The sequence below is a fragment of the Myotis myotis genome, unplaced genomic scaffold, assembly GCF_014108235.1.
Source record: "Myotis myotis isolate mMyoMyo1 unplaced genomic scaffold, mMyoMyo1.p scaffold_m19_p_3, whole genome shotgun sequence".
Classification (NCBI taxonomy): domain Eukaryota; kingdom Metazoa; phylum Chordata; class Mammalia; order Chiroptera; family Vespertilionidae; genus Myotis; species Myotis myotis.
Genome location: NW_023416335.1, coordinates 177,758,263 through 177,785,224, shown reverse-complemented (window position 1 = coordinate 177,785,224; position 26,962 = coordinate 177,758,263). Strand labels below are relative to the sequence as shown.

Below are 26,962 nucleotides of genomic sequence, written 5' to 3'. Positions count from 1 at the left end.
TTCCTAGGCAGTTTCAATGAAGGCCCTCATTAAAATAATCTGAAACTGGCATTGGGAGGAAGCCCGTTTAAGATTGGCCACCAAAAATCAGTTGGTGCCAACATAATTGCCTGCTCACTTTTTCTGACAGGCTCATGGTAAACACCAAGATTAAGCAAGCTGCCAAGTGATTGGGTGTCCTCCTGGTCAGTGATTCTGGAGAAGGCAGTCTTGGAGGAACGGCACATTTTTCCAGACTGAGGTGGTCACTGTAGGGCAGTTTTCTTCCTTCCCTTCCCATCCCCTGGTCTCGCCTGTGATGTTATCAGACCCAGCTCTTTTGAGGTGTCAGTCTGCCATTCTAGTGGCTTTAATGTATGCGACTCAGAAATTAAAAGTCAGGTTCCAGTCAGCTTTGCATCAGCCACTGTTCCTGGGCTGGATCTTGGGCAAAATGTGAGCCAGGACGGTAGTACTCAAGATAAACTAGGATGGACTAAAAGAGCTTTTCACATGTTTCAGGGGGAGGAAAGAGAGGAAAAGATAGAAGGGGGAGGAGAGGGGGGGAGAAAAGAGAGAGGAGGAGAGAGTGAGGGTAGGGGATGGGGAGAAAGGAGTACAGAGCCAGAGGAGAGTGGAGGGGGAAGAGATGAAGGAGGAGAGAAGGGGGAGGCAAGTGAGAGTGTAAGAAAGGAGCACTGGGAAAAGGGGTGAGGGGAAGAGGGATGAGGAGGGGTGGAGGTGAGAGAAGGGAGGGACTGCCACGCCATCCAAGTTTGACTCCAGGAAGAGAAATCAAACTGAATGTTTAAAATATATAGGGAAAGCTGAAATATTAGTACAGTAAGCACTTTACTTTACTGTTTTCCTTGTGGAAAGACTCCCTGGTTCTAAAAAGCAAGATCTCTTTCTGTGCTGTGAACAGTGACTATAACAGCCTTTCGAAATCTCTCCCTTTACGATGTAATGTTCAGGAAATTATAAGTCAGGTCATGACATTTCATTCTGGTAGCCCTCATTTCAACTGTGCCATTTACTTGAAGCCCTCCAGCTTTCCATTGTGAGAACTGACTCAGTGCCTGGGATCGGGGCCATTAGTCAATACCTGCACTGTCATCAAGGACTCTGTGAGCCAGGTGCCCTGCAAGAGACGAGAGCACCCGAGACATCAGGGAGTCAGTGATTTCCTGTCCTGGTTTTTGCAAATCTGCTAACTGGTATGGCAGCCCTTCTTGTACCCCTCACCTTGCCCAGAGCCTCCCTCATTCCCCGTGGCTGGAGGCTTTGAGAACTTTGAAGACTCTACAATTTAAACTCTCAGTGCACCCCCACAGCCCATGGCCAACCTCCCCCCTCCCCCGTCAACCTCCCAACCTCCCATGGTCCCTCCCTGCCACCACCCCCCCCCGCCCCTCCCCAGCAGGCCCTGATCAGGACTGGGTGAGGTGGCCTGATGGGCCCTGATCGCCAACCAGGCCTAGGGACCCCACCTGTGCACGAATTCATGCACCGGGCCTCTAGTATACTTTATAAAGTGTTCCCCCTTGATATTTCCATTACCCACCTGGCACCATATTTAAAATATTTTTACACTTCTTAAAATATTTAAATCAGTCCAGTAATATAACTTTAAAATTCTCATTTGAACATGCTTAAGTGTTGGTTGGCATGATAGGACATTTGTCATTTACCTAAGAAAATTATTGGCAGTTAGTGTCTCTAATCTTTAATCTTACCATTTAAGTCTCTAGATAGCATCTTCACAGAGAGATAAAGACAGAGAAAGCTGGAGGAATAGGAAATGTAGAGAGAGTCAGTCTTGCTCTCAACATAGTTTGCATTATTAGATGTTTGTAATTGAGGGTCAAGATTATTGTCATAAAACAGTAATTTCAAATACATTCAAAATGTTTTACTTACAATATTTATTTCCTTAAGCAGGTAAGAAATGTATGTACTTTACCATACGTTCCGAGCATATCACAGGGGAAGTGGAGAATCACCCACTGACTTTCTCCTCCCAAACCTCTCCACTTTATCTGGCCTACACTTAGTTATGTAAGGGAATCTCCTCTCCCCGATGGTTTAAACTTTGCCGTCTTCAGGCTGTTGGTTATACCTGGAATGCCCCTGCCCTTCCTCCGGACAGGCCTGTAGAAGTCTGATGTAGTCCTCAGGGCGGGGCTCAGGTGTCACTGTTTTTATCTGCCTATGGAGGAGCGGGAGAAAGAAGGAGGGAGGGGGGAAGGGGAGGAGGAGGAAGGGGAGGAGGAGGAGGAAATCGGGTGTAGGAACATCAACCAGCCTGAACTTTGGAACCAGACCACTGGGAGTGTGATTGCCAGTTTGATTATTTACTAGCTATATGACCTTGGCCAAATTATTTATCTTCCCTGAGCCTCAATTTCCTTATCTATAAAATGGGGGTAAAAAATAAGTCCTAATTTAGCCCGGCTGGTGTGGCTCAGTGGTTGAGCATCGACCTATGAACCAGGAGGTCACGGTTCCAGTCAGGGCACATGTCTGGGTTTCAGGCTTGATCCCCAGCAGCGGGAGTACAGGAGCAAACCAACCAGTGATTCTCTCTCATCACTGATGTTGTTAGCTCTCTCTCCCTCTCCCTTCATCTCTGAAATCAATAACAAATATATTAAAAAAAAAATACCTGCCCTAGCTGGTTTGGCTCAGTGGATAGAGTGTCAGCCTTCAGACTGAAGGGTCCTGGCTTTGATTCCAGACAAGGGTGTGTACCGGTGTTGCAGGCTCAATCCACAGTCTCTCTCACATACCGTGATGTTTCTCTCTCTCCCCCTCCCACTCTCTAAAAATCAATGGAAAAATATCCTCAGGCAAGGATTAACAAACAAACAAAAAAATCCCACACTTAATTTAGAGGGTTCAGTGGAATTAAATGAGATGATTATAAACTATTTAGTGAAACCTGACTTTCAACAAATGATTTTTTTTCCTTCTATGAAACCTTTCCAGAACTTCTCCCGCCATGGAAATGATTCTCCTCTCCTATTTTCAAACGTGTGTGTGTGTGTGTGTACTCGAGGGTGTGCCTGCCTATTGTGATCACACTTGAGCCTGCTTGCCACAGTTATTAGGTGGGTTTCTTCACTCCACCCTTGGGTTGCAGGTTCTTAGATGAGCACGGTTGGTTCCTACTAACTTTACAACCTCCAACTCCTTGCACTTACTTTGAATGACTAACGAAGGTTTGTTGATGTTAAATGAATGGTGGCTGGTTTGAAGTGTGAGCAGGGCTGGTTCATTCAAAAAGTATGCATTAAAAGCATACTTACTACTGTACTAGACAAACAGAAATGGAGAAATGGATAAAGCAAGAAAAGGGTTCAAGAGTTTATAAAATGTACTAGGCTGGGTGAAAAGGAGCCAAAATATTTGTATTACAAGATAGAACCTGCCGAAACCGGTTTGGCTCAGTGGATAGAGCGTCGGCCTGCGGACTGAAAGGTCCCAGGTTCGATTCCGGTCAAGGGCATATACCTGGGTTGCGGGCACATCCCCAGTGGGGGATGTGCAGGAGGCAGCTGATCGATGTTTCTCTCTCATCGATGTTTCTGACTCTCTATCTCTCTCCTTTCCTCTCTGTAAAAATTCAATAAAAAATTAAAAAAAAAAAAAAAGATAGAACCTATTAAAATCTATAGTTTAACTTCTGGGAGTTAACTGCTAGGAGCCTTTGCAGCCAGAGTTGGGAGAGATTATATCCTGTTCATGGGGGAGGGACTCACGGCAGGCTTTCAGAGAAGGTGCTGGCTTTAGCACGGATGGATAGATAACTCTTGGGGCTGGCAGTGAAGAGTGAGGGAGTCTTTCAGGGCCGAGATTAGGCATGGAAATGGAAAACTGTCAGTGATGTACTTGGAAGAACTGATGCGTTGTTTTGGCTCCAGCTAGGAAAAGTGGAAAAGAAGAATTGAACATTGAAGTTGCATCCTTCGTGCTGGGAGGCCTCCCCTCCTAACTCGGTGATGTGGCACAGTTGACACGGAAGCCTGGGTTTTGTTTGCTCTCCAAAAAGACTGACACATGCATTTTCTTTCTGATCCTTGGTCAGCAGCAGAGCTTTTGCATCACCTTGAAAGGCTAATTGTGGGATATTTCTAATCAGAAACACACACACACACCCCAGAGGTCCTGGTTCCTGCCAGGTTGATTGGCTCTTAAACCGTAGCCTTCACTCCAAGTCAGTCTGGACCAATTCTTTCTCTCTTTCATCCTCTTTTCTTCCCTGACAAAGTAGCTGCTTATATCTTTAAATTCATTTTACGCTCTTTCTTCAGGCGAGTGATACAAGTACTATTTCATTTATTCCCATTACAGTCTGTTGGGAAGCAGGTATCTAGACTTCCAACATCTCATCAACATAGTGACCTGTGTGGTTCCTCTGTCCCTGTCACTGATGTACTCTCTGTGGACACCTGCTCCAGGTGTGCTTGCTCTCAGACCCTTCCGTGCAGCTCCGTGGGACAAGGCAGGAAGATACTCTCAGCCTTGACTTCCAATACAAACCCTAGTGAAGGTGCACGGACCAAAAGGAACCCAGCGTCCTAATGTGAAAGCAGCACTCAGGGAAACACCTGTGTGTGATAGCATCAGAAGATGCCCCTCTTATTTTGACTCCGATACAGAGGATCTCTGGCTTAGAAGTTACTGAGAAGTACCTCTTCATTTTTTTTCCCTTGGGAGAGGAGAATATAAGAAGCTTAGATTATAGTTGAGTCTAGTCTAGATAGTACCAAAGCCATGCATATTTTACCGAAATAGAGATTTTAAAGGATAGATCAGTGTACAATAAACTTGAAATGGAACACTTTTTGGAGTAGGTATCAATAGGCGTTTAAATGAATAAAAGATTGTGAAGATTAAGAATTGTTTTGTCATAGATCTAGAGAAAAGTGTGATTGAAATATTGAGCACAGTCTCCAGCCCCACGTTTATTTCTCTTATCAGCGGCCTGGTTGGAGAATTGGATTTCCTTTCTTAGTTACCTGGTACCCAGAGGTCCTGTGCTTACACTGCCATGGTGACAAACACTATTGCATTCTAGTTAGGCTATCTGGTCTACAATGAGTCACCCAGGCAACAACACTGACCTAGAAAACAGAGACCAAACCCAGCTTTCCATGTATCCTGCTGATAGTGGTTTCTTGAGGACAATTCTCCTTTTCTTTAGTTTTCAACTAGAACTTTTGGCTTATCAATTTTTTTCGTAATAATAAATGTAGCTACCTAGTCTAGGGCATGTGGTCATAAGCAAAGCAGCCTGACTTTAGAGGGATGGCCAGATTTACACCTCACATTTTAGAAGTCCTCTAGGACACATTATTCATTCGTTTAAAAACACATTTTTATTAGCTACTTGGGAAGAGCCTGAAAATAACTTTTAGATTCTGGTCATTAGTGTAATGATGGCATGTTATGCCTGGATGGTATTAAAGTCTTAAATGTCACTTTGGGTTTTATTACCTTAAACACTTATGTTGTGTTACAGTTTGTAGAACTTTAACATTTGCCTTGCAGTATCAGTCGCCCTCCACCCCCTTTTAAAGGATCTTTCTTCTATTGAGAATAATTGCTATTCAGGGAAAAGATACATATTTGTTATGAACACTGATGAATTTTTTTTTCTCAAAGTTAAACAGAAGGTGTCTCATTTTGTTGACACCTTGGATGTTAGGAACCATTGTATCTTTTATAGGTTCTGTATCGACTAGCATATCCACTCTTGCCTGATGAATGTTAATCCTAATATTTGCCCACGTCATGTCTTCTGTTTACTCATAACTGGCAAGAATTGCATTGTCCCATGTGTAATGTGGGTATAGACCAGTGATGGTGAACCTTTTGAGCTCGGCGTGTCAGCATTTTGAAAAACCCTAACTTAACTCTGGTGCCGTGTCACATATAGAAATTTTTTGATCTTTGCAACCATAGTAAAACGAAGATTTATATTTTTGATATTTATTTTATATATTTAAATGCCACTTAACAAAGAAAAAATCAACCAAAAAAAAGTCATAGGTTCGCCATCACTGGTATAGACCATCCAAAGCTAAATGCATTTTTGTGCTTTTTGGAAAACCTGATGTTGAAAACACTAAACCCTGTGTTCTTTTTATGCACGAGGATCAATCAGGCCCGGAACAAGTTAGAGACTTTTCTGTTTCAATGTGGAACTGAAACTCTGATGAACCCTTGCTTCTTGCTTCCGCCCATCCCTGGATTAGGTTGTAATGCCTATGAAACCTTGGCCTTCTGCAGAATAGTCCTCGTCAAGGGAGCATTCTTTAGTTCTGCTATCACTGTGATTACATTCTGCATCATCACTGCTTTCTCATGACTCTGACTTCCTTACAGTCATCCTGGGTGTTTCTACTTCCCCTTTCCCCACTTCAAAAGCTTAGCTAGAATCATTCTCACCCATTGGTTCTGCTAAATAGCTAGTAATCCTTCACCTTTACTGAGTATTTACAGTGAGTTAGGTGTCCAAATACTTTACATGGTATAACTCATCGAATCCCCAGCAACTCTATCTGGCAGATATTACTATTATTTCACATTTCAGGTGCGGAAATTGAGACATGGATAATTTAAGTACATTGCCCAAGATTGCAGAGTAAGTAGCAGAACTAGGGTTTGAACCCAGGGAGACTGGCCTCCAGAGCTTTTTATCTTTCGTTAATGCCTGCTAGATGTTTGGATGTGGTGCCATTTCTGTGAAGTGCTGATGTCCACACTTGAACTTCTGTAGGGAGGGAGTCTGGAATATAGGCCTGCTTTTGGCTTTGTGAGACTCTGAGCTCTCTCACTTAATGATTGTGTGATCTTGGCATGTCTGTCAGAGTTCAACTAGGGGAGCAGAACCTCACATGCCAGGCACTATACCCTTTACATACCTTATTTTATACAGTCTTCACAACAACCCTCTGCTGGTGGGTTAGCACATGAGCAAACAGGCTCAGGTACGATTGTTAAGAGATTCATTGCTAGGAATTGGCTTATGCAGGTGTGGAGATAAGCTGAGCAGTACTGGAATCTCAGGGCAGGCCGTCTGGAAACACAGACGGGCACTCCGGCACAGGCTGCAGTGGCTGTCCACTGGCGGAGTTTCTTCTTCAGGGAAGCGTCTGCTCTGTTTATAAGGCCTTTCATCTGACTAACTCAGGCCCACCCATATCCAGGATATTATCTACCAACGGTCGCCAACCAGTGGTCTGTGAGGTCTGAAAGGTTGGCGACCGCTGATCTAGAGTCTCCCTTGTTAAGGTCAACTGATTATGGACTTTAATCACATCTACCAAATACCTTCACAGCAACACTTAGATTAGTGTTTGACTGGATAGCTGAGGACTGTAGCTGAGCCACAGCAAAAAGACCATCACAATTTTTTTTTATTCTCCGAGCCTGTTTCCTCATGTGCAAACCACCACTGTAGGGTTGTTGTGAGGATTGTATAAAATAAGGTGTGTAAAGGGTACAGTGCCTGGCCTGGGAGGATTCAGTAAAAGATTATTTAATTGGTGGTGGGGAGTCGGGGCTGGAGGGGTAGCACAGCAGCAGTGGCCGTGGTCTCATCTGCAGTAGTGACTTCACCCCCAGTAGTGACTTCACCCCCGTTGTTGCCACTCTCCTTCCTGGTCATTATGGTTTGCTGAGGCGGTTGGCTTCTTAACTGGTATTCCTGCCTAAAATCTCTTCTCATCCATCTTCATTTTCTTCCTCAAGACTGTAATGGAGGCTTAAAATATCTCACAACTCTCCGACTTTGAAAAAATGTCTTACTTAAATTGAGACACACAGTGTTTATAGCTTTCCTCATTATATCAGAGCAGTACTACAACTCTCTCTCCAAAAAGTGCCCACGCCCCCTCGCTTGCTAAATGCTAGTGGGAGGGCTGCCTTCTCCAGTGGCATTTATAAAAAAAAAAACAACAAAAAAACCCCAGCTATCTTTTTAGGGTTTTCTCCAAACAGGGATTTTTATCTTCAAGAGCAAAACTAGTTTTTGGTTTTTTTTCCCAAATCCAAACAGATATTTAAAAGCAATACCTAGTTGTAATTGAATCAAATAATAAATTAGAAAACAGCCAAGAAAATCTTTCCCTTTCCCACTCCATCAGATGAGAAACAATGTGTGCATACATGAATGAATTTAGGAACTGTTCTAATCTATAGGAAAATCCTCTTTGGCATTGACTGTTACACAGGCACGTGAATGGACCACATAATCGCAACACTTCAACATTTTGTACTAGATTTTATTCACTGATATTCGTAATTGACACCATTTCCCAATAATTGTGTTCTTCCCGTCCACTCCATTTCACCGCCAGCAGTGCTCAAGCCTTTGGGAAAGCCTGGAACTCCAGGATCCACAGGAGGATCTGTTAGATTTTAAGTCTCATGAAGGAGCCGTCTCTGTGGTCGCTGTGGTATTCCCAGCCCCTGTGGCAGTGTCTGCTTCCTAGTAACTTGAAGAGCATGTACTGGTGATGTGCAGGGCATTATGGGACCACAGTTGACAAGTTTCACTCACCGGGTGACTATCTAAATATTGGAATAGACTGGCCCTTTTCCTACCATCTCCTTTCTACCTAGTTGTGCTACAAACTGGAGAACTGTTTTTTGAGTTCATTCTAAAGTTTCGAAGTCATAAACTTCCTATTTGCCATGTTCAGCTTCTCCCATTGACACCCGTACAATTGGTTTGTGTTCCATCCCGAACACCATCCCCTCAAGAGCAGATATGGAGAGACTTATACCTACTGTGCAGGAAAGCCGGGGCACCTGCTCATTGTAAGACCATTGCTGGTACATAGTCTGGTGGGAGTGATATAAGCAAATCCTCATCTTACCTCATACATGCTCTGAGATATATGTGGTTTTGCACTGAGCAAGCCTGGAGAATACCGGGCCCCTCCTTACTTAGTGGGAAGAAAGGTCATATAGGTAACTAGATCCCTTCTGGCTCATTTTAAGCCATGAGGCCCAGTGGCCATGCTGCAGGGAGCACAGCTTAATCCCTGAGGCTCTCTGACACCCTTGCATTGTCCACAGTCTTGCCACTTTCTCCAGCCCAAAGCAGCTCAGTGTTCCTATGTGCTGAGTGTTCGAGTCCATTCTCACCATTCTTGTCTCATCCCTGGTGTCAACCTTTTGCTTTCCTCTGTAACACTTACTTGGGCTCTCACTTCGCCTCCATATTATTTGGTCATAGTGAATAACTTCCCTGCTGTTTCCTTGGCTTTTTTTGTTCAACATGCCAGCGAGACATTTGGTTTGAAAACGTATATGTCATGCTGGTCTCTTTTGCAATGGCATATTTTGAGGAGGCTTAGTCAGTCTGTTAGATATAATGCGAATGCAAAAAGATGCGGAGAGGGTGACACGGAAGGAGATTAAACTTAAAAAAAAAAAGGGCAAGCACCTATGTACAAAAAAAAAGCACATGTATGAAATGATAAAGATGGGGCTTAACAACAGCCTATAGGAAAGACAGATTTGGGTTTAATCGGGAAGAGACTGTATGGGAGTCAGGAGACTGCCCCAGTAGTCCCTCTTCCTGATAAAGGGCAAATACCCCAATCACCTGTCTTGGAAAGCAAGGGAGTTATATTAGACCATCTATAATGTCAGTTATAGTTCTAAAATTATATAAATGAATGAATCAACAGTGTAAAGGTCCAATGTATAAAATAAAAGCTAATGCAGTCTAACAGTCTTACAGATAACGTATAATCAAAACATTATCAATAAAAGTTCTCCTCTCCTCTCTGTGGACTAGACAACTCTTGGGTGCTATAGTCCAATCACACCACACAGCAAAGGATTTTTAGCCAACATATAGCCGAAAGAGAGCAACCAGATAGCAACAAAGCACCGTATGGGTAAAATTCAAAAGAATCACATGGTTTGGTTTAGGACAGTGGTTCTCAACCTTCCTGATGCCGCGACCCTTTAATATAGTTCCTCATGTTGTGGTGACCCTCAACCATAAAATTATTTTCATTGCTACTTCATAACTGTAATTTTGCTACTGTTATGAATCGTAATGTAAATATCTGATATGCAGGATGTATTTTCATTGTTACAAATTGAACATAATTAAAGCATAGTGATTAATCACAAAAACAATATGTAATTATATATTCAACTAGAGACCTGGTGCACAAAAATTTGTGCACTGGCGGGGGGGAGGTGTCCCTCAGCCCCACTGTGCCCTCTCACAGTCTGGGACCCCTCGGGAGATAATGACCTGCTGGCTTAGGCCTGCTCCCGGGTGGCAGAGGGCAGGCCCAATCCCTAGGTGCAGCCCCTGGTCAGGATCAGAGCAGGGCTGATTGGGGAGTTGGGGCGCCGCCCCCTGTCATGTACAGAGCAGGGCAGATCGGAAGGTTGCGATGCCACTCCCAGTCACGCTCAGGGTAGGGCCGATTCTGGGGTTGGGGCGCCGCCCCCTGTCACACTCAAGGCAGGGTCGATGGGGAGGTTGCGTCACCACCCCCTGTCACACACAAAGCAGGGCCGATCAGGGGGTTGGGGCGCTGCCCCCTGTCATGCACAGAGTAGGGCCGATAGGGGAGTTGGGGCACCGCCCCCTGTCACACACAGAGCAGGGCCGATCAGGGGGTTGGGGCACTCCCCCCATCACACTCAGGGCAGGGCTGATGGGGAGGTTGCAGCTCCACCCCGTCACACACAAAGCGGGGCCATGGGGCGGTTCGGGCGCCGCACCCTGTCACACACACAGCAGGGCCAGTCAGGGGTTTGGGGAGCTCCCCCCTATCAGGCACAGAGCAGGGCCGATCATGGGGTTGGGGCACCTTCCCCTGTCACGAACAGAGCAGGGCGGATAGGGAGGTTATGGCCCCGCCACCTGTCACACACAGAGCTGCAGGATGATTGGGGGTTTGGGCGCTGCCCCCCATCACACTGCTCCAGGGGCCAGGAGGCCTCGCGGCTCCGCTGATCCCAGTGCTGGGAGGCCTCGCTGCTCCGTTGATCCCGGTGTTGGGAGGCCTCGCTGCTCCGCTGATCCTGGCGCTGGGAGGCATATTACCCTTTTGCTATATAGGATAGAGGCCTGGTGCACGGGTGGGGTCCGGATGGTTTGCCCTGAAGGGTGTCCTGGATCAGGGTGGGGGTCCCGCTTGGGTGCCTGGCCAGCCTGGATGAGGGGATAATGGCTGTTTGCAGCTGGTCACACCCCCTTCAGGGTGGGGGTCTCCACTGGGGTGCCTGGCCTGTCTGGGTGAGGGGCTGAGGGACGTTTTCAGGCTGGTGGGTGACTGAAGCTCCCAACCCCTCTTTTTTTTCTTTTTTTTTCTTTTTTTAATTCTGGGATTTATTTACCTTCTATGGCTGTCACTGGAACTGAGAGCTGGCTTTAGCTCTGAGGCTCAGCTCCAGCTCTGAGGCCTCAGCTGCCGAAAGCAGGTATCTGGTTTGTTTGGGTTCTATAATCGAAACTCTGTTGCAACTCCAGCTCAGCCGACTGGCTGAAACCATGGGGTTTGTTTAGCGTCTATAATTGCAACATAGTTGCTTAGAGTACAAACTCAGAGTCCAGCAGCGGCAGGTGGGGAACCTTGGCTTCCTCCTTCACTGGAGCAAGCAAGCCTCCTGTTCGCTTCAGCTGCCTGGCTGTCGGCCGCCATCTTGGTTGGCAGTTAATTTGCATATCGCCCTGATTAGCCAACGGGAAGTGTGTCAGAGGTACGGTTAATTACCATGTTTGTCTATTATTAGATAGGATATATGTTTTCCAATGGTCAGGCGACCCCTGTGAAAGGGTCGTTCAACCCCCAAAGGGGTCGCGACCCACAGGTTGAGAAATGCTGGTTTAGGAGAAAGAGTAATTTAGGACAAAAATGTGGGATATTATGGTTGTCAAAGCTCGAGTAGTTATATATACAGTGGGGCCTTGACTTACGAGTTTAATTCGTTCCGAGACTGAGCTCGTTAAGGAGCTCGTTAACTCAAATTACTCTATCAACTCAATGCAAAAAATCGGCCGAGAGATAGATGGTATCTCAAAAAACTCATTAGTTGGGACTCTCGTAAGTCAAGTCCCCACTCTAGGTCTACTAGGTGTACCAGTTAATAATGGCAGATTTTGTAATCAAAGAAAACACGGTAATTTCAAGAGAAACATCAAAAGTGCTTTATTCAAAGTAATGTCCTTGCTAGCTACACATTTCCCCCATCTTTCAGGTAATTTGTGGATACTATCCCAATAGAACTTTTCTTGTTTTGAGGCAAAGCATTCAGAGACCCAATTTTCCACTTCGTACGTTTTGAAGTGCTGCTCAGAAAGTGTGTGTGCCATCAATCTGAACAAGTGGTAATCTGAAGGAGCAAGGTCTGGTGAATATGGTGGGTGGGTTAATACTTCCCAGGCAAGATCTTTTAATGTGTCTTTAACTGGTTTTGAAGTGAGTGATGGTGCATCATCATGAAGCAAAATTACTTTGCCATGTCTTCTGGCACATTCTAGTCGTTTTACGATCAAAGCGTGGTTCAAATTGATTATTTGTTGTTGGTAGCGATCAGTATTAATGGTTTCACCTGGTTTTAGAAGCTCATACTACACCACACCTTCCTGATCCCACCAAACGCAGAGCATTGTCTTCTTTGCGACGCGATTTGGCCTTGCAGTTGATGTTGATGGTGGTTGACCTGGATAAACTCCTGATTTTGTGCGTTTGGGATTCTCAAAATAAATCCACTTTTCATCGCCAGTCACAATTTGATGCAAAAAAGACTTTCTTTCGTGCCGTTAAAGCAACATTTTACTGATGACTTTTCGGTTTTCCATTTGTCTTCCGTTCAGTTGATGTGGCACTCATTTTCCTTCCTTTAAAAATCTTTCCCATTGCTTGTAAATGATCGGAAATTGTTTGCTGAGCAACGTTTAATCTTTCTGCAAGTTGTTTTTGAGTTTGACACGCATCTTCATCCAATAATGCTTGTAATTGTCGGTCTTCAAACTTTTTCGGTTGACCTGGATGTTCTTTGTCTTTCACATTGAAATCATCACTTTTAAAGCATTTAAACCAGTGTCCACAAGTATCTTGAGATGGAGCATGTTCACCATAAGCTTCCCGAAGTATACGATAACTTTCAGCAGCACTTTTCTTCAAAATAAAGTAAAGAATTAAAACTTCCCGCAAATGCTCTTTTCTTGGTACGAAATTCGACATTTTTAAGTGTAAAAATATCTATGATGTTAACACCTTCAGTAAATTTGACATATGAAATTTTGAAGCTAGTTGTCAATACACCAAAATAGCATACATATCAAATCACATATATATATATCAACATATGTGTAACTCCATCTATTGAAAAAAATCCTCATGATTAACTGGTACATCTAGTAAAATAAAACCACAGACTTCCTTTGTAAAACAGTATCTTTGTTCAATCTAAATTCTGAATTGTTTTACTGAGTGCTAAATAACATGTATTACATTTGTCATTGAGAAGTGACCCAATTTGGCATCATATTAGAGTAAAGGCGTTGTTTATGTGCTCTAGATATTAGATCTTTGTTGTTTACATGTATAGCAAAATATATGATTTGTAGTTTCATTCTCTTTATGTTGCCTTTTGATCAACATTAACTTAATTTTAAGGAAGTCGAATCAATCAATCTTTTCCTTTATTGCTTTAACTTTTTATGTTTTGGGAAATTCTCCTTATACCAATAACAAACATTCTCTCTCAGTCTTCTCTATTATATTTTTGCCCTTTACATTTAGGTCTCATATCTAATTGGAGTTGGTTTTTATGTTTGGTATAAGGTAGGAGTCGGCTTTATTATTTTCCATAGAGAAAACCAATTAGTCCAGGACCATTTATTAAAAAGTTGGTTTCTTCACATTGATCTGAAATTTCACCTCTGACATTTAGCAGATGTCCATATATACATATCTGGGCTCTATATTTCTTTTCCTTTGGTCTGTTTATCCCCTACTGGGTATCGCCAATAGTATATTGTCTTATAATATCTTGATATCTGATAAGGCAAGTCCTCCAATGTTTTCCTCGGCTAGTCGTGACCCACTGTACTTTCGTATACATTTATATTCAGCTTGTGAAGTTCCACCAAAAAAAACCCCAAAAACTCATTTTGACAGTAATTGCTCATCTATTTTAGGAGAATTGACATTCTTATGATATTCAGGCCTTGAATCCATAAGCGTATCTTTCCACTTATTTGGATCTTTTAAAATATTTTATGTACACTTTTCATAACTTTCTCCATAAAAATCTTATAGATCATATCATTTTTATTAGATTTATTCCTTAGGTACTCTATAGTTTTTGATGTTATTATAAATTGTTTCCTTTTTTAAAAATATATTTTTGTTGATTTCAGAGAGGAAGGGAGAGGGAGAAAGAGATAGAAACATCAGTTATGAGAGAGAATCATTGATCGGCTGCCTCCTGCATGACCCCTACTGGGGATCAAGCCCGCAAACTGGGCATGTGCCCTTGACTGGAATCGAACCCGGGACCCTTCAGTCTGCAGGGCGACACTCTGTCCACTGAGCCAAACCGGTCATGGCATAAATTGTTTCTTTTTAAATGTCATTTTCTTACTGTTTGTTACTGGTGAATAGAAAGCAATTGATTTTTTTTTTTTTTTAAGAATAGTTTATTGATTTTTAGAGAGAGAGGAAGGGAGACGAAAGAAACATGGATATGAGAGCAAAACATCCATCAGCTGCCTCCTGCTCTCCCCCTACCAGGGATCGGGGCTCGAGTCACAACCTGGGTATGTGCCTTGACCAGGGATTAAATCAGCAACCTTTTGGTGCACAGGATGGCGCCCAACCAACTGAGCCACACCAGCCAGGGCACAACTGATTTTTATATATTGATCTTACATACAGCCAACTTACTCTGTTCTCTGATTTTAATAGTTTATCTGTTGGTTATTTGGGTTTTCTGTATACTCAAATCATCTCATTTCCCAATTGTAGCAAAATAGTTTTCTTCCTTTCTAATTCTTATACCTTTTTTTTGGTCCCTTACTCAACTGGCAGGTCTTCTAAAATAATTTTGAAAAGGGGTAATGATAGAAGGTGTTCTTGTTTCTGATTGTAAAGAGAATGCTTTCAGTCTTCATTAATATTTCTGTTGCTGTAATCATTTTTTCATTAATCTGTTATTGTGGTAAATTATATACATTTATTTACTAATATTAAACCAGACTTGCATTTCTGGGATAAAGCTATCTTAGTCATGATGGGTTATTCTTCTGATACATTTATGAATTTTGTTTGCTGATATTTTGTTAAGATTTTTGTATTTTCATGAATGAGATAGGTTTTAATATCAAAATGATATAAGCTTTGTAAAAAAGAGTGTTGGGGGTTAGGAGGGGAGATTAAGAGAGGAAAGAGAGAGACACATCGATTTGTTGTTCCATTTATTGATGCATTCATTGGTTGTGTCTTGTATGTGCCCTGACTGGGGATCGAACCCACAACCTTGGCTATCGGGATGATGCTCTAACCAACTGAGCTACCAGGCCAGGGCAAGTTTTTCTTTTTTTAAAAAATTTCTTTATTGATTAAGGTATTACATATGTGTCCTCATCCCCCCATTCCCCCCCCCCTCATGCCCACACCCCCCTGTTGTCTGTGTCCATTGGTTAGGCTTATATGCACGCATAAGTTTTTCCCTTTGCTTCTGTTTTGTTAGCTAAAATTCTCTGGCAATTTTTTCATTATTTTCAAATCTTTAGAATAATGTTCATGAGATTTTATTTTCTTTCAAATCTCTAGGTCGTCTGAAATTACGACTCTATGCTTATTTCTGTCTTTATTTGTTTATACCCTCATTTTCTCTTGAAAAATCTTGCCATGGGGTTATTAGATTTTCCTATCTTTGGAAGAACACGTTTAGCTTTTTTGACCTATGCTTGCTTGTATTTCTATTTATTTGTGGTGTTATTTTAATGATTTCCTTTCTTCTAGTTCTTTGAATTTAATTTACTCATCTATTTCTAATTCTTAAGTTATTAGCTCATTAAATTTCAGCCTTTCTTTTTTAAAAAAAACATTTAGGGTTAAAATTTCCCTCTAAGTAGTGCTTTCACGGTCTCTACACATTTTCATGTATGATATTTTTATTATTTAATTTAAAATATTTTATAATTTTACATTGAATTCTTTCCTGCCCCATGAGTTAATTATGTATTTCTTAATTCTCTAAGATATAAGTTTTTTCTACTTATCTTTTTATTACTGCTATCTAATAATTACACTGTAGTCAGAAAATGTTTTATGTATAATATCAATCTTTTGAAATTGTTGAGATTTACTTTGTTTTGGTCCAGTATATTGTCAATTTTTATAAATGCTTCATGGGTACTCTAAAACAACACGGGATTTGGAATGGCCTCTATGTTTATTATATCAAGCTTGTTCATGTGTGGATTAGATCTTTTATGTCATTATTCCTGAATGCTCAAACTATCAGTTACAGATAGAGATATATTAAAACTCGCCCACTGTTATAGATGGATTACACTCTCCTTGTAAAATATTGCTTATATCTTTTCACCATATAATTCAGGGTACAAATGAGTTTAAACTTGTTATATGCATTTTAATATGTGAAGGAGGCTCACATTTGGGCTATAGATTATTTTTAGTTAGTGATTCTGATTTTTATATTTCATAAAACGTAAGAAACCACACTTTAGACAAAAACACACTTTAGACAAAAAGGGTTTTACTGTAATATTTATTAATTCAGGGTTTAAAATATTCTTGTCCCTTGACCTTGTTAAATCATTTCTGGGATGCTTTTCAAAAGAAATAACCAGCAGATAAAAAGCTTTATGTACCACAATACACATTTGTGATGGTGAAAAGTAAAAAACATACATTTTAACAGCAGCAGAGTAGTTCAGACGCTATGACACGTCTACATGATGGTGTATAATGCAGCCATTAGAATAATTTTATAAAGAATTTGTAATCACACTGTAAAGTTATCACAATGATGTATAAATAAAACAGTATACATGATGCTTTCAATTACTTTAATAACTATAGGGATATTCTAAAAGGAAATCTCTAAATAAAGTAACATTGGTTTGTGAAATTTGGTATTCCCCCTTCCTTTCTACTTTCTTTGTGTTTTCCATGTTTTCTTCAATATTCACTTTTTTAACAATTAGATTGAGAAAAATAAATTTAAAAGTATGGACTAACAAATACATTTCTAATATTTAAATGTACACAATTATTCTTTCTATGTTATATTGTTTAGTTGATATTTTTAAGACAGAAAAACGATTTAAAATGTGTGCTATGGATATATATAAAGTAAAAGTTAATGTTTAAAATTAGGTATCTTATTGTGCTTTATCTTTTTATATCTTACTAGAGGCCTGGTGCACAAAATTTGTGCACTCAGGGGGGCGGGAGGGGAAGTCCCTCAGCCCGGCCTGCACCCTGGGAGCCCTTGGGGGATGTCCGGGGGTGGGGGGGAGCGGGCCTAAGTCATCAGTCGGACATCCTTAGCACTGCCACGGAGGTGGGAGAGGCTCCCACCACCACTGCTGCGCTCACCAGCCGTGAGTCCGGCGTCTTCCTGAGCGGCACTCCTGCTGTGGAAGCACACCGACCACCAGGGGGCAGCTCCTGCATTGAGCGTCTGCCCCCTGGTGGTCAGTGCGCATCATAGTGACCAGTCATTCTGCTGTTCGGTCTATTTGCATATTAGCCTTTTATTATATAGGATTGTGCTTTATCTTTTTACCTCTTATAGGTAAAGTATTGATAGAAGACAACTGGTTCATTGCTCCAATGGTTTCCAATCATATGAGCATATGGGCAAAATCAACAGCTGTTGGATCCTTCAGCCCACACGTGACAGAGTTTCCAAGAAAACGAAAAGAAAATGATTTGGATCTGTCCCAGTAAGTGAACTTGTTCCTTTAACCTCATTAAATCTTTGACTCTAGGGACAAAAAGAACAAGATTACTTTTTATTTATTTTTTATTTTTTAAAAAAATATATTTTATTGATTTTTTACAGAGAGGAAGGGAGAGAGATAGAGAGTTAGAAACATCGATGAGAGAGAAACATCGATCAGCTGCCTCCTGCACATCTCCTACTGGGGATGTGCCCGCAACCCAGGTACATGCCCTTGACCGGAATCGAACCTGGGACCCTTCAGTCCACAGGCCAACGCTCTATCCACTGAGCCAAACCAGTTTCGGCAAGATTACTTTTTAAGTCATTAATTTTATTTATTAGATGTGGTAACATTTGGATAGGGGCAATTATTTATCCATCCAACTGCCACCTCTGTCATTGACTGACCTGGCACTTTTCAGTCCAGATCTGAAGGTTATTAGGTATCCAGAAAGGTCAAGTGGAGTCTGGAAGACGTATAACAACCTAAGGTTAATTTATTTAATGTTTATGGTCACAGCAAGAGACTTGTCTTCCTAATTTGCTTCTCACCTTACTCATCATTTATATAGCTTCCTTCCTAGAGACTCAGGGCATGAAAACCAGTCAATAGATATGAAATTGATTTTGTTCATGGAGCCTCAAAGTATTAGATATTTATAAACAAAGAAGAATATCTAAGAATGTTTACCCTTTCTTCCCTGTTGGTTTTGAGTGGAGAGTTGGTTCTCTAAAGGGGTTATTGATGAAGAGTCCCTGGAATGTAGTAATTAAGCATTTATTGAGTACCTACTATGTGACACCTAGTAGACCAGGAGGGAGAGATACAGATAAGACCCCAGAAACTCATACAAATGGAAAAGATACAAATAATTATTACACATCATAAGAACTGCTATACTAGAGATCCTAGGTATTATGGCAACAAAGAAAGTTGGGGATTTAAATAATATTGGGATCAAGAATATTTTTAGAGATGTTGAGATACACTACGTTTTAAATGAATAATGGAAATGAGCGATTCAGAGCAGGAGTAGAGAAGATGCTTGGAAAGCACACTGCTGATCTGGAAACAAGTTGTCACATAGAGCAGAGGGTGCACATGGAGGAGGAGCTATGACTTGAGAGATAAACGTGGACTAGATCCCGAAGGTCCACTGAACAAAAGAATCTCAAAATTATCTTGAATGTGGTAAGAAAAATGGAAGGATTTTAAGCATGAGAACTTTTCTTCAGATTACATTTCTTAAAATTTCTTGCCTTTGTACTTAAAAACTTTTTTAGTGTAGTAAAATATCTAACAAAATTTTCCATTTTAACCATTTAGTGTACAATTCAGTGGCATTAGTCCCACTTAATGTTCAGCTGTCACCGTTGTCTATTTCTAAAACTTTTTTATCACCTCAGTCTGAAACTCTGTACCCATTAAATAATAATTCTCCATGCCCCTTTTCCCCCAGTTCCTGGTAACCTCTAGCCTACTTTCTAGCTCTATAAATTTGCCTATTCTAGATATTTCATATAAGTGAAATTATACAATATTTGTCCCTTTGTGACTGCTTATTTTACTTAGCCTAATGTTTTCAAATTTCATTCTTTCTAATGGTTGAATAATATTCCATTGTTAGTATATATCACATTTAGTTTATCCATTCATCTGCTGATGGACATTTGGGTTGTTTCCACCTTTTGACTATTGTGAATAATGCTTCCAGGAACATTGGTGTACAAGTACCTGCTTTCGACTCTTTTGGGTACATACCTAGGAGTAGATATGGTAATTCCATATTTAGTGTTTGAGAAACCAACAAATTGTTTCCCACAGTGGCGACACCATTTTACATTCCCACCAGCAATGTACGAAAGATCCCATTTCTCCACATTCTTGCTGACACTTGTTATTTTCCATTAAAAAAGCAAAAGGCTATCCTAGTAAGTGATCCATTTTCAAAGGATCACTCGAAACAGCGTGGAGGATGGGCCGAAGGAGGAAAACCCAGCAGGTAGAGGAAGCAGCTGAGAGCCTTTTACTCGGAATTAGGTATTGAGAGCATAGCCCTGGACGGGAAGGACACATTTTAAAGATGGAAACCCTTTAGATTTCATGACTGTTCGTTAGGGAGAGCAGGAAAATAAGTGTCTTTTGAGTTTTCTGACTTGGATGGATGGATGCTGGTATCATTCCATGAGGCTGAGGGAAAGAGGAAGAATTCAGTTTGGGACACAATGGTAATGTGATGTTTATGGGATCTTCAAGTAGGCGGGTGGCTATGAGGGTTGAGGTTGGGCCTGGAGCTAGAGTCAGACACCAAGAATGCACAGAAAGCAGGTGTGGTGATTGGCATGGGCGCAGCCACTCGGGGGCTGAGGATATACTCTGGTACACGAGCCTAAATACAGTAAAGGAAGGGGAATCCTACCCAAAATGTAAGAAGACCTGGCCCTACAGTGGGAGTAGTATCTCAGAAACCAAAGGAAGAAAGTTTCAAGAAGAAGAAGGTAGGAAAAGGGGCAAATCTGGAGAATGTTTTGATTGTATTTGCTTTCAGTTTAATTTGTCTGTGGTTGATTCAGGGAGCAGGCCTCCATTTTATTCAAAATGCAATGAAAGTAGTTTTCAGAGAAAGCTTGCATTCTTTTTTTTGGTATGTATTTAAATACATGTTTAAAAAGAGGTTGGAAGGAGACCCATTAATATGAACTGTGGTTATTTCCAGATGTGATTATGGGTGCTTTTCCTGAATTTTCAAATGCCCCTTCAAAAAAATAATACATCTGGAAATAATTTGTTAATGTGGAAAGTATTCTATCACCATTAGTGTATTTCACTTTGGTAGTGGTCTGGTGACTAAATTTCTAAATTAATACAAACACATGTATGTATATTTAGATATAAATATTTATACACACATATATGTACATATAGTATATTCCTAGCAGAATGTAGTAATGTGATAATTAATATTATTGGCAAGTGATCAAAGTTTTCAGTTTTCAATATTTCTTATTCAGATGAATCTTTAGGCAAAATAAATTCCTTTTGATTAAAGGTCTGAGACTTTTAGTGCATTTTCAGACTATTCTAATGCAGCTATTATAAATTTTTTGGTTGAGTCATCAATTGCTTTAAAAAGAATAACTTTATTTCTATAAAATTATATTATTAATATATTGGCATGGGATAATTTTTAACTAGGGCACCAGTTTTTGTTGTCAGTTAACGTAGTTGTTACCCTGACAGAGAAGATGTGCTTCTTGGCTTTCATAGAAAAGCTCATGTAACAGTAGAAGTCATTTCAGGTCATTAGGAGCTATGATAGTATCTGTTACTAAAGACTTAATAGGAAATTAGGTTGATTGGACTTAATCTCATCTTTATCTCTCTCTCAAGAATTACTGAAAAGCTGTTTCATGTAGTTTGAAATTTTATCCTGCTTTTTGTAGAATGGAAGATGGTGAACAAGTAAAAATGAAGTCCTTCGGGGGCGTTGAACTGTATAGATGGTCCATGGTGGATCGAAAAAGTCACACATGCACACCTTTAGCCAAAGCCAAAGGTGATGTCAAGAGAATGGATTCATGAATATTAGGTTTTTCTCATCTTATGCTGTAAGAGGTAGTGATCATCAGCTACCTCTTACCTTTCTTTTCTGTTTGAATAACAATTTGGCTTATGTGTCTTTGAATTTTTCTTAGAGTAGCTGTTTATTAAGAACTATTATTTTCTTTCCGCACTGGAGGGAAGCTGATTCATGCTGTAAACAAATATTAACTGTGGTTATTTCCAGGTGAGATTATGGGTGCTTTTCCTGAATTTTCAAATGCCCCTTCAAAAAAATAATACATCTGGAAATAATTTGTTAATGTGGAAAGTATTCTATCACCATTAGTGTATTTCACTTTGGTAGTGGTCTGGTGACTACATTTCTAAATTAATACAAACACATTAGGTTTACAACAAATATTTACAACAGATATTTACAACAGATATCTGATTAGGAGTCCATCATCATGAATTTTTTGTCAGTTGTTTCAACATCAACAACATTTTTTTCTACATCTGGCAGCATGGCCAAATCTCAGCTTTGCCTTTTTTCCATTGATTCTGTTTTATTGATGTAATTCTCCCAAACACTGACATGATTCAAAGTGGCAATAACAGCATACAGAATTAAGAACCAGAGCCCTGATAAATTATTAAGCAGAAACTAGCCTCTGGATACATATGCCTTTCCTTAATAAAATACGCTGGAAATCTTTTCATTTCTCCTCCAAGTAACCTACCTTATTAAAAAACTGGCGATTTCACCTTTCTGTGAGTTTCCTAGCTTCCACCATTATCATTCATTGCTCTCTTCAGTGGCCTTGCTCTCACCTCCCTCAAAACCCTAGCTGAGAGAGAGCATAACATCCTTCCTTTGCTGTGCACTCCTGGAATCAGGCATCTCTCGCTGCTGCTGCTGTTTATTCTGATGGGTAATACTGGTAGAAAGAAGAGGTGACCATTCCTGCAAGAGGGTAACTGTAACATTCTTTTAATCATACAATTTTAATCTAAAAATTGCTCATGAATAGGCCAAAGTATGAGTAAATAAATTTGATGCAAACACACATATAATTCACATTCCATCCAGTTTACCCAGAAGTGCATATTTTGTTCCAGGAGTGGCGTTGCCCAAGAGCGAATGGTTCGGGGGGTGGGGGGGTTGGCTCCATCTGTCTCCATCAGTGCTGCTCCCCACTTCCATGTAGAAATATTACAGTTCCTTTCATGTATTTGAAAGTTCCTATAAAAATAGATCAAGGCAGGTCTCCTACTTACTTATCTTCTTTCCCATTAGGTCGTTTTCCCCTAAACTCTTCTAACATAGAAGCCATGATTGGAGGAGAAACAGACAAATGTTTACAGTTAAATATGAAGAGTAAAATAGCCAAATTTGTGAAATCTAAGATGTACAGTTCCCCCTACCTTTTATAATCTGTGAAAAATGTCTTATCGTCTTTGGCATTTTCCTGTTAAATTAGCAGCATTTTTTCCTCTTCTTGTAATGCATTAAATATTAGTGCATCTTACAATTGATTGTGGCTTAGATTTGATGAAATATAGTGGTGGCATAAAAAGTCCTGAGGTAGCTGACAGGGAAGTGATTCATTGTACAGCAGGCAAAGAACGCTTCCCAGCAGAATACCTGGGCTGGGCTTTGAAAAAGGAGTAGCATTTTCCTAAGAATATAGAAGGGACAGACTTTCTAAGCCTAGTAAAGAGCAGGACGTAGAGATGATATGAGGCAATGTGGCATGTTTGAGGACTGCAGGTCATTTGGCATTGCTGCTGCAGGACATTTGGAGCAGCAGGGAAAAGACAGGGAGAGGTGAAACGAGTTGAAAGGATGAGGCAGAGGATGGAGAAATTTGGGGTGTCATTAGGGAGTTTGGGCATTCTTGGGCAGTGGAGAAATGCATTTTGGCAGTTTTATGCAATGGGATTAGATGGTTTGATTTGTTTAGAAGTAATAATTCTGGAAGTAGTGGGCAGGATAGACAAGAAAGGGAAGACAGAAGAAGGAACATGAGTTTAAAAGGCTTTCTGGGTTAGTGCAATAAGCTATCATAAGTGTCCATCAGTAGATGAGTGGATAAAAAAGCTGTGGTATATTTACACCATGGAATACTGTGCAGCAGTAAAAATGGATATTTTACCATTTGAGGCAGCACAGAGGGACCTGGAGAGTATTATGCTAAGCAGAGTAAGTCAGAGAAAGTCAAGTATCACATGATCTCACTCATATGTGGAATCTAAAGAACAAAATAAAAGGGTGAATCTCGGAGGGAAGGCAGGGAGTGGGTGGATAGGTGGGAAGAGATTAACCAAAGCAGGGGGAGGTGGAGGAGCCCTCAGGGGTGACTGGGGCCGGCAGCCGCCGCTCGCACCCGCTGACAGTGCCGAGCGGGACTGGTGCCGCGTGCCAGCAGCGGGTGTGAGCAGTGGCTCTGGCGCCAGCTGTGGGTGCGAGAGGTGGTTGCCGACCCTGATCGCCCCTCAGGAGCAGGGGGCAGTGGAGAATCCCTGAGGGGCGATCGGGGCTGGCACCCATTGCTTGCACACACTGACGGTGCCGAGTGATTGGGATTAGCGCCGGGTGCTGGCTGTGGGTGGGAGCGGTGGCTCCAGCGCTGGCAGTGAGTTCCAGTGGGGCCAGTGCCGGCAGCAGATGTGAGCACCAGGTGGGACGGTGGTGTGCGGGAGCAAAGAATTTTCAGTAACCACCAGAGGCTCGCCCTGATGACAGCAACCGGCACCCCGCCATGTTCCATGTGCGTCCCCTGGTGGTCAGTGCATGTCATAGCGACCGGTTGTTCTGCCGTTCAGTCTATTTGCATATTAGGGTTTTATATATATTGAAGATACGCATGACACATGGGATGAGGGGAGAGGGTAGGCTAGAAGGGGTCAATGAGGGAAAAGGTTCATCTGTGTAACTTTTATCAGTTAAGATAAATTCTTAAAAAGTCAGGAACTGGGTGAAGTATAAGCATTTAAAAGTAAGTAGCTTATGAGTAGTTATGAGGGAGTGAGATCTCTTAGGGTGAAGCTATAGGGTGAGAAAAGAGTGGTGCCAAGTAGGAAGTCTTTGGAGAAACCTGTACTTAAAGATAAGGGGACTGAGCCGAGCAGGGAGGATGGAGGTGCCCGAGAGGTCACTGAAGCCAGGTGAAGAATGAGGAATGTTAACAGTGTCAAGTTCAAGGGCAACTAGGGGAAGGGCATTTGCAGAGGGCAGAAACTGGAGCACATTATAGACCCCTGAGAAAGAGCGATGGAAGAGAACGAGGTTACGATGCTGATAATTGTCTAAGTGAGTATCACAGAGGCATGAGCTCTGAATAGAAGGCTACCCATCTTCCTTTAAGACTGGAGGGAAGCAAGAATACCACTCATCCTGGCTCTCAGACAAATGTCTTAGTTCTTGAAGGTGTCAGGATGTAAGGTAGGGTAAGGAAGGAGCAAGGGTAGTGGCTGAGTTGAGAGCACTGTGAATTTCATGTGTGCTTCCTGTTCCCAACAGCGCCTTCCTCTTCCCCACGCAGCACCTGCAGGGCCATGGGTGGGAAGAACAGTGTGTACTTGCTGCCTCCACGCAGGCTCCGGCTCATGCCTCTGGGTCACCGTGGGGCTGCTGAATGTGAAATGTAAAGGTTCTTTTCCTTCTTAGCGAAGCTCACAGCCAAACCGAAAAGCGGAGGAGAGATAAAATGAACAGCCTGATTGAAGAACTGTCGGCAATGATCCCCCAGTGCAAGCCCATGGCACGGAAGCTGGACAAACTGACCGTTTTAAGAATGGCCGTGCAGCACCTGAAGTCTCTAAAAGGTGAGTTTGAGCATGGCCTCCACACCTGGCTTTGTGACATCCTCCCTGTCACTGAGGTCTCCGATTGGTCTGGCTATTTCTCGTTGGCTATTGAGATGCTTTGCGAAGGTGTCTTTCAGCTTTGGAGACATTAATTCGATGCTTGACCATATTCTGTATGTGGAGAAGATGCTAATTTGGACGTCAGGAAATGTGGTTCTGCTAAAAGCTTTATCTTCAGCTATGTGTGAATTTGAAAAGTCTGTACATTTCTACTTGTTTTCCCATGTATGTAATACAAAGATAGTAATGCCTGCCATTATGTGCCTCTCAGTATTTTAGAAGTTCTGAAATGTATGATTATAGTTTTAGTTGTTGGCAGATTTCCATTCTTCGAAAAGAAAATCTTAAATTCAGCCAATTTCTCCGAAAACGTCAGATTTATGAGCAGTAGTACCTTAAAATGCAGCACACCTTCCTCTTCTAAGGGGTTCTCACTTTGTATTAGACATTGGATGAAGGAGGTCCTCAGCTATTGCTTCTGGGGTTTTCATGGCCATTTCTGACCCAAGCAGCTCCCCAACTTGAGCTAGAATTTTAAATTGAAGTGTGTGTGCGCGCGTATGTTTGGTCAAAATCACATTGTTTTTGGGAGTTACCCCAGGCCAGCTTGGGGGAGGGGCAGTATGATGGAAATAGAACTGAGTTTTAGATACGGGAATGTTAACGACACGAATTGATTTTGAGAAGATGTAGCAGAGGAGTGAGCTACAGGCCACAGAGGAGACTCTGAAAGTTCAGATTTGTGAAGATCTAAAAGATCATAGTAAAATTTGGTTCTTTTTGAGCCAAACAAAACCCCACCAAAAACAAAACACCAAAAAAAAGAAAAGTTATAGAAAAGGAATAAACAAAGGATGACCAAGGTTCTTGATTAGGTCTTTGTCCTCCTACATTGCCTTCCAGGAAAAGGAAAGTCTGTTTAGAGGGACTTGGCCAAGTGACTTAGGGGAGAACAGTGTTAACCTAGACTTCCAGTGAAAACTGGAGCCCACAGAGGATCTTATTTCATAATAAACAAAAAAATCCTGGCCAGTCCATTCTGATTGACAGAGGTAGGGGAGGGCGAGCGTATACAAATTAGGAAGTAAAATTGCAGACAGCTATTAAAGGCCTGTTTAATAGTAACTTGTGCAAGTTGTAAAAATAGATACTTTAAATCATCTTCCTTAGATCTCCACATATGGTAGAAAAATGGCACATGCGCTTCCACCCGCGGACTCTGTGCGGATCTGGAGAGGAGGCATCGGGGAAGAGGAAGTGCAGCCAGCCCTTGATTCTGTCAGTGCCACGCAGAGCAGCTCAAGTGTTGGGATACTGCCTGGCAGTCTTCCTGTTGGGAGCATGATTGGCGGTCTTATTTTCCTAAGTCTGTTGTGAAATGACATAAATAAGATTCTCTTTTACCTACTACTAGGTCTTGCGTAAGTTGCACGCAATATTTCCCTTAAATCTTTTAGCAATGAACATTTGCAGGCTCAACTGAGGTCATTTGGTTGCAAACCTAAAATTGCCCAATAATTTTCACATTTGCAATGTCCCGAGGGAGGAGGACCTAAGGGAGAATCCATGAGTCAGTTAATTCAACCAACACCA

General features: G+C 41.7%; 1 protein-coding gene across 3 annotated transcripts in view; it reads left to right on the top strand.

Moving 5' to 3' along the window:
* ARNTL2 (aryl hydrocarbon receptor nuclear translocator like 2) overlaps nucleotides 1-26,962 on the top strand; it is a 67,096-nt gene that overhangs the window by 2,311 nt on the left and 37,823 nt on the right. For 2 of the 3 annotated variants that reach the window (XR_004966058.1, XM_036299366.1), the window contains exons 2-3: nucleotides 17,806-17,956; nucleotides 25,170-25,327. Coding sequence is in view for 2 of the 3 variants with exons in the window: in XM_036299366.1 (XP_036155259.1) it covers nucleotides 17,806-17,956; nucleotides 25,170-25,327 (309 nt within the window). In the remaining variant the exon portion in view is untranslated. Of the gene's footprint in view, nucleotides 1-17,805; nucleotides 17,957-21,399; nucleotides 21,451-25,169; nucleotides 25,328-26,962 lie in introns of all 3 variants that reach the window. The other variant, XM_036299367.1, reaches the window with a different exon arrangement.